Source organism: Danio rerio, chromosome 12, assembly GCF_052040795.2.
Source record: "Danio rerio strain M-AB ecotype USA chromosome 12, GRCz13ab, whole genome shotgun sequence".
NCBI lineage: Eukaryota > Metazoa > Chordata > Actinopteri > Cypriniformes > Danionidae > Danio > Danio rerio.
The window spans coordinates 24,054,975-24,069,519 of NC_141032.1; the positions used below are offsets into that span (position 1 = coordinate 24,054,975).

Genomic DNA, 14,545 nt, shown 5'->3' on the forward strand with positions numbered 1-14,545 from the left:
TTTTACTACGTTTTCTGATTTTACCACAGATTTCTGATCTGATCTGATTTCTGAAACCGCTCTTCCCCGAACTCGAACCTGTTCATTGTGGTCAACTCTCTGCGTCTCAAGTCTGCCGACGTACACGATGAGCTAACTGGACAAACTGGTGTAGCGGAAAAGCTCTCCACACAAAGGTAAGCAGTCAGCCGGTGAGTGGCAAAAGGAATGGCATCATACCGCCCTGTAGCGTTCTCATAAAAAAGAAATGCAGCCATACGTACCTCCGGCTACATAATTTGCGGTCTCTAGAAACGTCCAAGGGACTAGGTTTTCAGAATAAGCCTGTGTTGAATGACTTCCATAGTATTTGATTTTCCTACTAGGGAAGTCAAAAGGGCAGGTTTTTGGCTTTCATCAAAACATCTTCTTTATAGTGTTTGGAACCAGTTAATAACACAAAGAGGGTCATTAAATTTAATTGTTGAGTCTATCATTTTAAATACGGAGCAATTTTTATTAACTCCATGTACTAACAGTGCATCCATATTTAGTGCTTCACCCTTTCCTCATTTTACAGACACAAAATGAATAAAATACATTATTTTCTTAAAAATTCTACAAACACACATAATGAAAACATGAAAGAGGTTTGTTTGAACATAAACATATCTATTTTTTACGAAATCATGTGAAGGACAAGAAGCTATACCTTATTATATGGAGGCAACACAGTGGTTCAGTGGTTAGCACTGTCGCCTCACAGCAAAAAGGTTGCTGGTTGAAGCCCTGGCTTGGTCAGATAAGTTCCTCCTGCTTTGGCAACCCCTTAAAGGTTTACAAAACCCTGGAGTACTTTTTTTGAGATTTTAACAGATTTGTGTGTAGAGCATCAGTTAAGACAATGTTAGCACCTGTTAGCTTTATTTGTGAGGAAAAACTGGATAACTTTGAGCTTTTGTCAGCTAATTTCAGCTTCCGGGTTTCAAATGATTTTTGGGGCGGGATCGAAATCGGTGAAGTAGCGCAGAACTGCAAGTGCAAAGATGACACATCAGTTTATTCAGTTATTATTCATAGCTGAGTTTTCTTTTCCTATAAGAAGAGCCGGCTTCTTAATTATTCATAACTGCATGTGCTTTCTGAAGGCAAGGCAGACCTGCCAGTGCCAAGCTGTGAGACACGGTCCTACGGCACACAGTATTTAGCTCTTCATGAATGGTCGTATGTGTTTGTTTCCATGATCTACAGGGTTCGTTGCATGTTTTTCCCCGCGATGCTGTCAGGGCTGATACAGCAAAGCTGTTTGTGTGCAGCAAGCATTTTTATCAAGAGAGCAGTACTAGAATTGAAGAATGGCAAATGTCTTTTATTAATAGTTCGTTCACATTTAGACACATCGGCATGCTGCTGTGTTTGCCTAAATCCTCTAGATTACCAACAGGGCTAATGGTTAAAAAAGACAGGGCAAGAGACCTGCTGTACTGAGTCTGCATTCAGACCTATGATTCAGACCTGGGAGTTGAGGGAAAAGTTTATCTGAACACGATTATCTTTATAATGATATAAATTGCGGTTATCTGTATATAAAAATTACTAATAACAAATGTAGCAGGGCATTAAACTACTGTTTATTTCTTTGCATTTTAACTTTGTAAACTATAAAATCACGCGTCTCCTCACGGTTTGTGTCTCATTTTGTGAGATAACTGTCAACAGTTGTTCGCTCTTCTCCTTCTCCCCTGCTGGCCACGCCCACTCCTGCTCTTTGCTCGTGGAGCTCCATGCCAATTATGATGCATCTTTTGAAAAAATTCTGAGGTAGTCCTGAACCGAAACTGGGGGGTGTCATGACCCTTTAAGGCTGGTTTATACTTCTGCGTCGAGTGATCGGTGTGCAATGAGCGATGCCGTGCTTTTATACTTCTGGGAGGTGTTTGTGTTGCTCTGCAATAACAATTCCAAAATGCTAGCTGGCAATAGGTGTTTTTGTTTCTCTGTAGATTTTCTTTTTTTTCAGTTTTTTTTTTTTTCTGAACCCTACCTTTATGTACAAGTCACTCAAATTTGCTCATTTTGAGGCAGGAATCAGCAGATTTGTAACAACTTTAATCATTAGGTAAACACATCTAGATCTCGACATTCGACACTTGTAAACACCCTCTGCCAAGCCGACCAATCACAGAGACTGCGATATGCGTCGTTGTGATGTGTAGTTACATTTTTAGAGAGGTGCGCATCAGCGCCGGCGATGACAGCAGCGAAGGATAGGTGATCACATGTAAGCTGCGCTGCAGCATACACATGTGATTGATGCAGAAGTAAAAACAGCTTTAATGGTTAAAGGGATTAAGCTGAAGGAAAATGAAGGAATGCATTACACTGATAGGGTTAGGATGAGTTTTGATCATGACACAGATTTCAAAATATGCTAATTATACTGTTTTAACTTTCCCTCGCAACACACACTTAATAATTTAACTGGAATGACTTAATAAATATAAGTAGACTGATAGTAATACAATATGGGTTACACTTTATTAAAAGGTGATATAGTTACAGTGTAACTATTCATTTAACTACTGAGTAATATTCATTTATTACTTATACTTATTATATGGTTGGGGTTAGAATATGGATTAGGGTTAAGTTAGTTACATGTACTGTACTTATGCATAATTCAATGTAAATACTACAAGTGCTTGGAATGTGTAACTACATCACTTTGAATAAAAGTGTTTCTAAAATGTGTTGCAAGAAGCAGCAAATTCAATTTAAAACCAAGCAAGCAATGTTTTTGGGTGAATGCATTTATACATATATATATTTTTTTGCTATAAGTACAATGAACACATGCAACATGTGTACCAAGGCCACAGTAATATAAAGTGGGTGAGACTTTATTTTAAGGTATACTTGCTACACATTCCATGTAATTACAAATAGTTATGCATAATTACATGCACCAAACCGGCATCATAACCCTAACCAAATATTAAGTAACTACTCATTATAGTAACAAGGAAACCTTAAAATAAACTGTAACCATAAAGTGTTACCTAAAATCAAAAACAAATCCAAAACAGCTCGCTCACCTCTGAAAACATGGGCAGTTTTTTGGCAAAGTCGACGACGCGTGTGATGGCTGGGGTGATGATCTTGGTGAACTCACTGAAGGCCTCCAAATCCACTTTGTCCCCATCTGATGTGGGGGCCACCGGAGACTGTCCAATATCCTCTGGCTGCAGACACAGACAGAACAACATAGGGTTCATTTACTTGACAGAAAAACATAAAAGTAGCTTCTGCTGCAAACAACCTAATGCATTTCCACTGAGGAACACATGAATGGATCTACAGCTGCGCAGAATGGGGTGCATGTGTGGGGTCTGGCTTTGCAGTCATGTATGCTGATAGCCTTGGAAAAACCACAGTGTTTGATATCCTTAGGGTGGATTAGAGGTCAGCCATGCAAAAAGAAAGAAAGAAAAAAAAACTCTGGACATACGGCCAAGCAACCCTGGCAACATTCTATGTATGCACTAAGAGGCGTGCTACATGAGTCAGAATAGAGGCAATTATAAGTCCTCAGGAGGCAGAGCTGCAATTACAGAATTACATTCTGGCCGCTGCATATGTATTTTCTGAATGTGAGACACGGCTATGACTCACGGACTGCATTACTCTATCTGCAGTCTGTTTTTGCTGCAATCAACACCTCTGACATACGAGAATAACAAATGAATGCAATGTCAGGAATGAAATAAGGGAAATAAAACGTTCCAGTCACATTAAATTTACACAAGCGATTATACATTCATAGAAAACACATTTAACGCAAGCAGAGTGGCTAGTTTAATGTTTTAAATCACTTATTGTCAAGAATGATGTAATGTTTCATTGTTATTCAGCATAACAAATGTATTTATGCAAAAACTAAAAACAGAATGACCTGTCCTGTAAAAATGTGTGATAATACCACTTTTTTAAATATGTTTTAAATTATTAAAAGTGTCTTGCTGACTGACGGGTCAAACCTGGTGGCTTAAATATAAATAGTTAAATTACAATAACTGAATAGCCTATTTGTTCAGGCTGCAGCATGATCCTTAAATAAAGTTTTAATAAGTCACCAAATAAATGTTGCTATAAAAATAAATTAAAAAAGAAAAGGAAATAAAAAAAATAATGGGAAAAGAAATATATATACAACAAATATATTTATACAACAATTCTGTCTGGTTCTGGATTCTGATTGGTTGATAGCAATGAGATATTAAAGCAATGTCAGCACTCGTACAGCCTCTGCACCCTTGTGTATTACTCCGCCCAAGCACCATCTCAGAAATAAAAAGCCACAAGATGGCGACATAGGCCGCATAATAATTTCTTAGGGGAGAAAAACTGCGTTTTCTTTTCGTATTTCAAACTACAGTTGATAAAATCATTATAGATCAGGTACTGTAAGTGACATTCTAAGTTGATCTCTCTCCTTAAGTTGTAGAGCTGTATTTATAGAATAGAAATCTAGTAGTGTTTGCTTTGCTTTGGCTTTTTTTTGCGGTTATTGTGATCTTCCGATTGCAACAGAGAAATACTGGGAAATATCTGTATGGCATTACATGTCGTTCAGCCTTATCATCTTAAAATGTCAGCAAAGTTACCAGTTTTGTCATCATTTAAGATATTACGCTAGAGAATCATTCAAATACTAGCTCTAAAATGACTGTGAATGAGCAATGGTTTCTGCTGTCAGCTGCAGATGTCAATGAATGGCAGAAGAAAGTAGTTCCTAGTACAAAGTGATTTTTGAGACCTGTGTTTAATTTTCTATAAGTGCCTTGAAAAATATCTAGTAAAATATTATTTACAGTCATCATTGCAAAGGTAAAATAAATCAGTTATTAGAGATGAGTTATTAAAACTATTATGTTTAGAAATGTGTTGAAAAAATTTGCTCCCCGTTAAACAGAAATTGGTGAAAAAACAAACAAGTGGTCAAAAATTCAGGGAGGCTAATAATTCTGCCCCCTTAAACTGTTGTATAAACGCAATATCACACTTGTAGCAGTGCAATATGGCTGTATATCGTCACTGGTGGGAGACTAAGGCATGATATCCAGCCATATCGCACTGCTATGAGTATGATATGTTTGGACACCAGACCCGCTTTAAATGTTTTACCCAAGCAATTTTATGGTATTTTTTGTGCAATTTTGTCATAATAGTATGTCTGTGCATAGTAAGTGACATCATCCAGGCAGCACAACTGTGACGGTCCCTAAAGACTTTAAACTGTGCAATCACATTTATTTCTTTGTTTTTTTGATAAAGCAAACAGACAGCAATAAACAAAGACCCTGAAATCAAAACAAGACTGTTGGGAAAAAAAGTTCAGCGCTGGCCTACACACAGACGTTTTTTGTTTCATTGTGAAAGCAAACAAGGTTCAAGGCATTTCAGTTGTGTCAGATAAGCTCTTTGCATAATTACTCTTAATAACATTACCACTTATGAGCCTCGTTTTGTCAGGAAAAACATTTCATTATAGACAAACAATTTAAAAAACGCTTATTTCACAGAGATACAGAAATGTTTGGCCTTTGTGTTTTATTATTATTTGTGATTAAAAAAAAAATTATATTCTTTTTATATTCAAGCTTAATTATCATAGCTTAAATATCATAACCAACCAACCAAACATACAAAAACACAACTCAAACTGCTCAACATCATGCTTTCCTAAAAAGAAAGCCCTCACATGAAGTTCAGAGATCAAAAATAACAGCAAAGACCACACAGAGCTTCAATGTCAAGAAGGTAAACAAAACACAAAGGAATCTGTCCAGTAAACGTGCCTCTGAGGAACTTTAACATTTGTGTGTTTGTGTTTACATGCGCTGTCTCAGTCAAACGGGACTGTTTTAATGGTGCCGTGCTCGTGTATTTGTGTAAGTTTTAACAAGCATAAAGCAAAGTGTGTGTGCGTCTGTTCTTCCAGGAGGTGGGATCTGGATGCGTCCCAGTGCAGCGCAGTGTAAACTATCCCCTCTGCTGGTCCGGCCTGGCCTTCTCACTGCTGAGAACTTGGCATCACTGTTTTTCACTACAGAGATCTTAAAACAGCCCAGTTGGACTGCGGACAGAACGGGGCAAGCATTCCCAGAGAGCAAGACTGCAGTTTATCGGGGTCATTCAGGGTCTCGGCAGAACTCTGTTATTGGAGGCATATCTTGGTAGTAAAGGTTATATAGGCTGGATTCTTTATGGGCCATTTTATAGGAGTTCTCAGTCGGACGGGGAAGTGGTTTCTCTGTCCCCAGTGGATGATCATAACAAGGTTTAGCACAAGCTGAATGTTTAGATTGGTACGTGTCAAGTCTTTGATAGCGCCCGTAATGGGTGGGTTAAGAAAACCAACTTTAGATTTATAAAAAAAAAAAAAAGGTCCTTCTGCTAATAAAATATGCACAATTGATAGTTTGTGAGCGATTCGAGCAGTCATTAAATGAGTGGATGAATAAAATGGATTGTACAGTACGTGCATTTTAGCATATTAATTAATAAGAATGTGAATTTCATTGGTCAAATTAAAAGGTTTAAATCAATTCGTCACCATTTTAGTTCATTATCCCATCTATGATCTTGATATCAGATAGATTTTTCATAAAATGTGGATGGGACTATGACAATTCCCATGATTTCACATTGATTACTATAAATCTCTAACAGAGAATCTTACATATTGTGTCTTTATCTAAAATCACTTTTTGTTACATATTATATATGTACATAATATGTTATATATATAATAAAAAAATATTAACTTCACAGTATATATATATATATATATATATATATATATATATATATATATATAGATGAAGTCAGAATCATTAGTCCCACTTTGAGTTTTCTTTTTCTTTTTAAAATATTTCCCAAATGGTGTTTAACAGAGTAAGGAAATTTTCACAGTATGTTTGACAATATTTTTTCTTCTGGAGAAAGTCTTATTTCTTTTATTTTGGCTAGTACAAAAGCAGTTTAAAAAAAAAAAAAAAAACATTTTAACGTCAAAATTATTAGCCCCTTTAAGCTATATTTTTTTTCGATAATCTACTGAATAAACCATTGTTATACAACAACTTGCCTAATTACCCTAACCTGCCGTTTTTAACCAAATTAACCTAGTTAAGCCTTTAAATGTCACATAAAAGTGTCTTAAAAATATCTAGTCAAATATTATTTACTGTCATTATGGCAAAGATAAAATAATTCAGCCATTAGAAATGAGGTTCTTATGTCTTCAGCTGTGTTGAAGAAATCTTCTCTCCGTTAAACAGAAATTATGGAAAAAATAAATAGGGCTAATATATATATATATATATATATATATATATATATATATATATATATATATATATATATATATATATATATATATATATATATATATATATATATATATATATATATATAATGGAACGTGATTAATCGTGAATAATCTTTTCCCAGCATTAGTAAATATATGGACTCCCAAAACTAAAATATGAACATTTTATAATCCATAATAAGGTCACATTAAAATCAATATTCTTTAAGATGTTGGGAAGGCAGTTTATTTGATTTCAAAACAGAGCCTTTGTGTCTCCCCTAAACTCCTCCTTTCCATTTTCTCTTCCTTTATCCTGCCACCTTTCACAGTGGGTGGCATATTGTCCCAACCAATGAGCGATTAATACTGTCTAAACTCTCTTTCCTTCCTTTTTCATAAACACGGAGGCTTTTACAAAAGCTCTGCATGGCAACGCCGCATTCCTGTTCTACCCGTCACTAACAGTTGCTTTAACACTTGCTGTTGGCCAGCCACAACTGATACATGCAGACTGCTATTGTCACTCATTACATTGATTAGCAAGCTGTGTAAACAAATGCTAATCTGTACTGACAGAAAAGGCCACATCGATGCGCTAAACTAAAATACAAGCAGTGGACAGACAGAGAAATAACATAAACGCACTAAGCTAAAACACACATTTAGTTTTACAATAGTTTTTTTTTTTTTTTTTTGCTTCAGCTAAACATGTTTTTCTTCTTGAAATGTTTAACAAAGCAAGGACATTTTCACAGTATTTCTTAATCACTGTGTATCAAAAAAATTCAAGCAAAATTAATTCTGTCAGAATTTGGTCAAAATACCTCCAGCTTTAATGATATTTTGTATTTAGATGGCAAATAGACAAAATTATATGACATGTATACGTTTTCCACCACACCTGACTTATACAGTATCATATATCATATAATACCTTGTTAAACTATTATAACCCAAGCATTGACAGAACGCTTCAATTTTATTACTTGCAAACTAAATTAGCATGCACAGAAATAAAGCAATGTTTACATATCAGAGTCATTAATTGACTCCTGTGCCAGACACAGATAGCACTGTTACTCCTGTATGAAATTTAGTCATTCTTATTAGGGCTGGGAGATATGGAAAAAATGTAATCTCGATAATTATTTCCATATTGAACATTGACGATGTACATTTTCATATAAGTTTTTAATGCTACCAGATTTAGGAGTACCCCAACAATGACTGAAGCCACAAAAAAGAGAGGCTCCAATAAATGGCATAACTTATTTTCGGCCGATACATTTTCGGTGGCTGAAAATTCGATACATCTCTAATATCAGCACACTTTCAGATTTCTATTGATACACATTTCTGTTGTGTGATTGGCTCTTAGATCATTCATTCATTCATTCATTTTCTTTTCGGCTGAGTCACTTTATTAATCTGGGGTGACCACAGCAAAATGAACCGAAACTTATTCATCATATGTTTTACACAGTCATGTATTCAACATCCAAACACACTCATTCACACACATACACTACAGACAATTTTAACTAACCTACTTAAACCAGTAAAGTTTTTACATTGCACTTAAAGCTGAAGGATAGTATATGCCAAAATAGAGGAGTGCAGGGCACAAAGTAACGCAGGGTAAAATGTAACACAGAGTTTTAAGATATTAGCTAAGTATTAACCATGGCATGCTTCTGAGGTTTTTGCCACAATGTCGGCAGATGTGCTCCTGCCAATTATTGAAAAAGTTTAGTAAAATTTGAATGAGAAACACAGGAGGAACCATTTTTGCGGGATAAAATTATTTTTTATTATTCTCTATTTTTTTATTTAAATAAATCTTTGAAAGTATGTGCGTAAAATCTTATATTGATGTGATTACTGTCTTCAAGGCTAAAAGATTTTTTAACTATTTTAAAAGTTGTAAAAAACACAGAGTGACTGCTAGCCAGTTTTGAGGAAAACACAACACAGCGGCGTTAGTTATAATAGGGTGTTACAAATAAGCCACACACTTGGTCATTAATTATACTAACAAAATAAATGTTAAACTTTGAATATAATGTTATAAACGTTTTAAATAAAAAAAAAGTTTTAGTAAAAAATCTTTTTTAATAGAATTTTATTAAATTTATTTCTAATAACGCAAATAAATGCATTGTATAATAATGGATAAACATGCAATTAAATCCAAATGTGTATATACAACATATAAATAAATATACATGATGTGCTATGTAGAATAAAAATAATGTAAGTAAGTAAGAAATATACTATTTAAAGTAAACTGAATTCAATTAATTTTGTGAAATCTGACTTTATAAGGACATGTTACAAATAACCCTCGTCTGTTACAACTTGCCTCGCAGTTGAAGTAAATAGTACCATTTTTACCCATGGCACTTTTGGCAATATTGCACAGAAACCATAGGTCCGGTGATTATACTTTCAGTGCTCATTTGGAAGAGAGACTTGTGTGTTGTTGGTAAAAAAAAAAAATAAATTGTTTGTCTAACCCCATTACTTTGTTCTTTATTTGGCCAAAACCAAAAAGTGTTAATTTGTACCCTGCAAAAAATAAATAAATAAATAATAATAATAATAATAATAATAATAATAATAATAAACCTTATTAGGGTTTAGTTTGTCAAATTATTAAGCTTAAAATGTGTTGAGTCTTTGTTCTTGGGAAATATTGCTAATGTTTTTTTTTTTTGCCTTAAAACATACAGAAAACAAGTGATCACTAGAAAATTGCCAGTTTCATTGGATTTACTGCATTTATTAAGTGTGGATTTCATTAAAATATGACTATTTTTTATATTCTATGAAGGCGTAATAAAGTTTTGTTCCGATTTTCAAATTAAAGTACAGCCATTTGACTACCCCAAAAACAACACGTCGATTCCTATTTTACATGATCTTTTCAGAAGCCCCACAGTGGAAGTGATTTAAGAGTGGCTGTCAGATTGCGTCAGGCATTCCAAAAGCACTTCTAAACTGGAAAGAAGAAAGTTTAAGATGTCAGGGATCATCAAAAGACACTGTGCTGTTTGTGGAAATCTACAGCCTCTGCGCAGCCCTCCAAAAGTCTGCAGCCTCAGGAACGCACAGGTTTATTTTTAAACAGCTGAAATCTGTCTACAGCCGACACAAGCAAACAAAAGCTATTATAATCAGTGCTGCTGTCTGAACTGGAAACATACAGCATACAGACGCCCATTCAGTTTCAGACATACGCATAGTCTAATGGCAATTGGAAAAATGACGAGTTAATACACGATCACTGATTTGCATCTCTGCACATACTTCAGAACATCAGAAATAAGCCGATGCATCATTTTTTTTGACAAACGAGGCCATAGTGATGCACTGAAATTAAGTTTATTGAAAAGACTTTACAACTATAAATAAATGCAATAAACTAAACCACACACAAACATGCTATTTTTTTTCTCCTTCAGTCAAACATACAACCATGTGAAAAATTTAAGATAGCCTTTTGAATTTTATGGTTTTCTGTATCAGCACATAATGTTAATAACAATAAATAAATGGTCCTTGGCAGGGCTTGAAATTTGGAAGATAAAACTCAGATCAGGGTTCTCACTCTAAGCCAAATGTCAAAATCTTTGACTTTCACTCACTAAAAAGCTGAATTTCCATGATCTATGAGCACTGTGCACACAAAAAGAAAAGAATATATAAAATACGTCTTTAATAGCGTGTTGTCAGCCCACATCTGTTTATTGTGCTAAAGCCTGAAGCGAAGCTTGACTGGAAGTTTCAGCAGATTAAATTACTTTATTTAATTCAAGGGGCTTGTTAATCTCCTCGATTAGATTCTAATCTTAATACATCATTGATGCATGAAATAGTGGTTCTTTTACACCGATCTAAGGGCTTTATTTTAATGATCTAGGCACAAAGTCTAAAACGCATAGTGCAAAATCATTAAGGGCACGTCCGATTCCACTTTTAATGTTGTAAGGATGGGAAATACGCTTTGCACCACGGCGCATGGTCTAACAGGGTTGTGCTTATTCTCTTAATGAGTTATAGGTGTGTTTTGAGCATAACGTGCATTAAATTAACCAGAGTGGCATCTCCCATTACCTTTAAGATTCAGTTGCATCGCACCATGGCGTATTTGCTTTTACATGGCGGACTTTATAGGTGATAAAAACTGAATCAAAGGTAAAGTTGAAAAACTGAAAACTACAGCTCAAGGATAAAGAATGAGCCTCCTTCATTAGGCCTCTATATTTTCTCTTTACTTTAAGTCTTTACTCCTTTTGTGGATAAGGAAATGGTGTTGTAAATATCACTGAAGACATCCATTAGCCTACAGATTTAATTTTGTTTGTTAAGCGCAAAGATTTGTTTTAAAACTGTTTTTTAAATTCAGTTGTAATTTCCAGCAAACGAATACATGAACAATAATAACGAAGTGTGGTCAAAAAACTGAGTTATATCCAAACACACGTCCTATTCCTATGCCCCATATGGTGATGCATATGTCTCCAAAACCTGACAGGTGGACAGATCTAAATTTGTTTTTATTAAAACAAATACAAATATGCATATTATAAATAATACTACCATTTATAATTCAGCAAATTGTCATGAAAAAACTGAAAAATCTGTATGTAAAGATATTTGTGTATTGCTGTACATTCTGTGTGTATCAATGTGTAAGTGTTTGGACCTGCGTCGGCGCATAACTAACGTGCCCAGCGCTGGACTTTAGACTATCTTTTTGTTGGTCAAGGGCACACTCTATTTCAGTTCCTAAAAATATCAACACACCAAAAATGCGGCTTAACACACCTCCTTTTTACACCAGCTCATCCATGGGCCCACAAAGAGGCAAAATGGATTTGCTATTTAAACAACATGGCGCAAAACATGAAAATGAGGGTAGCACTAGGTCTGAAAATAGCAACAAATTGAGCCAAACATGTCTTGCGCCTTATTGTACCGGATGTATTATAGGGCCCTAAATATGTTACTAAATGCCATGTGCAGAGACAAAAAAAAGGTCAAAAACAGTAACAGTAAATTACAGTAGCTTGCAATCTAATTAACTATATTTTTCAATTCAGCCAGACACCATTTATGTAACCTAACATACGTAATAATAATAATGATAATAATAATAATAATAAAATAAAAACATACAATGATAAAAATTTAATTTTGATAAACTAAAAGTTTATTTAACATTTAATATTAATAACAAAAATTGCTGACCTAGAAAAAAACTGACTTTTTCATGATTGTATATATTTGTCCTTACTACTGGGAGAAATTTGAAGTGAAAACAATATTCTTCAGGATTATGTGTTATGTGTTTGTTCTGAACATTTGACAGCAAATTGTATTTGTAAAACATGCAAACCAAACAAATAACCTCTTTCTGAAATATGAAGCAGCAAACAGTAGACATGTTGACAGAAGGTGCTTACTCACCAGGAACTTGCGCTTCTGTTTCCAGTGCGAGCCCTGTGCATTGGTGTGGCGATGCGCTTCTGTTACGACACGGATCAGCTCCCACTCTGAGCTAGTGGGTTCTGGCCGATTCTGCAGAGTCTTCACCATCTCCTCCTTCTTCCGCTTCTCACGGTTCTCCTCAATTAAGCGCCGCTTCGCGACCCGCTTGCTGTCGTCTAGTACCACTACACCAACGAGAAAAACTGGTTACTTCCAGTTAAGTAAATTTCACTCATATAATCACAATAATAATAATTTAAAATATTATTAATAATAATAATAATTATTATTATTATTTATTAAATGATAACATATTTTCATAATAGAACATACTCAAGTATAAAAGAAAATACATAAGTATTAGGAGAAACTAACCCCTATAACAAAATATCCCATTATGAATAAACATTTTGTATAATATACCGTAAACCCCAATTTTGATTTTTTTTCTTTTTTAAATATTTCCCAAATGATGTTTAACAGAGCAAGAATTTCTGTTATGTCTGTTATTTCATAGTATGTCTGATAGTATGTTTTTTTCTGAAAAAGAGTCTTGTTTGTTTTAATTTGGCAAGAATTATTTTAAAAATAAACATTTTAAAGTTAAAAATTATTAGTCCCTTTAAGCTATTTTCAATAGTCTACAGAACAAACCATCGCCATACAATAACTTGCTTAATTACCCAAATCTGTCTAGTTAACCAAATGAACCTAGTCAAGTCTTTAAATGTCACTTTAAGCTGTATAGAATTGTCTTAAAAATATCTAGTCAAATATTATTTACTGTCATCATGGCAAAGACGAAATAAATCAGTTAATAAAACTGTTATGTTAAGAAATGTGTTGAAAAAAAATCTTCTTTCCGTTAGACAGATATTGGGGGGAAAAAATAAACAGGGGGTCTAATAATTCTGACTTCAATTGTAGCATGTTTTCAAAGACTACATGAATTGAGTTGCATTCTGATTTGCAGAGTCATTTTCTAAGCACAAATCTCACTAGTTGTTAATAGAGGTGAATGTTTTATATAAAACATAAAACAAAATGCTAATTACCAGTGTTGGGCAAGCTATTTACAAAATGTAGTGATCTAAGCTATTAGCTACTCTACTTAAAATTTAGCTCCAGAGCGAGAGGTGGCAGTAACTGACCAAAAAGTTTGCTGTTGACCACGATAATACAGGAAGAAGAAGAAATCATCATTCTTGCCATCATATGGATTTTATTTTCATCGCCTAGACACCGGCCTCACAGCTCCATGAATCTTGGTGCCGTCATTTACTGATTTGTGATCGGTAAATGTATCTGTGTGGACTTTAGGATGTTACTTAACTAAAAAAATAGCTTCACTACTGAAAAGTTATTTAATTTAGAATGTAGCGATGCTGCCACCACGTAGTACTGACAAATGTAGTTAAGCTAGTAGCGTCACTACTTGTAGTGAAAAATAAAATATGTTGAAATGTTGTTATTCAAGTTGAATTATGGAAGTGAAAACTTTGCAGTGATCAGTTAAAAATGTAAAGGAAAACAAAGTAGGTAATAAAGCAAAAGGTACTATAATTAAAAACACAATATACAATAATAACATTATAAAAAATTAAAACAAACAAACTATATAAGGAAACAAAAACAAAACATGTAAAGCAAATAAAACGACAACAACAAAAAATGTAAAACAAGACTAAACAAAACAAA

General features: G+C 34.3%; 1 protein-coding gene across 6 annotated transcripts in view; it reads right to left on the reverse strand.

Moving 5' to 3' along the window:
• The window catches only part of thrab (thyroid hormone receptor alpha b), a 250,974-nt gene that overhangs the window by 12,402 nt on the left and 224,027 nt on the right, over positions 1-14,545 (reverse strand). For all 6 annotated transcript variants that reach the window (XM_087276190.1, XM_087276187.1, XM_087276191.1 and 3 more), the window contains 2 exons: positions 12,827-13,032; positions 3,075-3,221 (listed from right to left, as the gene is read on the reverse strand). In XM_087276190.1, the coding sequence (XP_087132316.1) occupies positions 3,075-3,221; positions 12,827-13,032 (353 nt within the window). The remainder of the gene's footprint in view (positions 1-3,074; positions 3,222-12,826; positions 13,033-14,545) is intronic.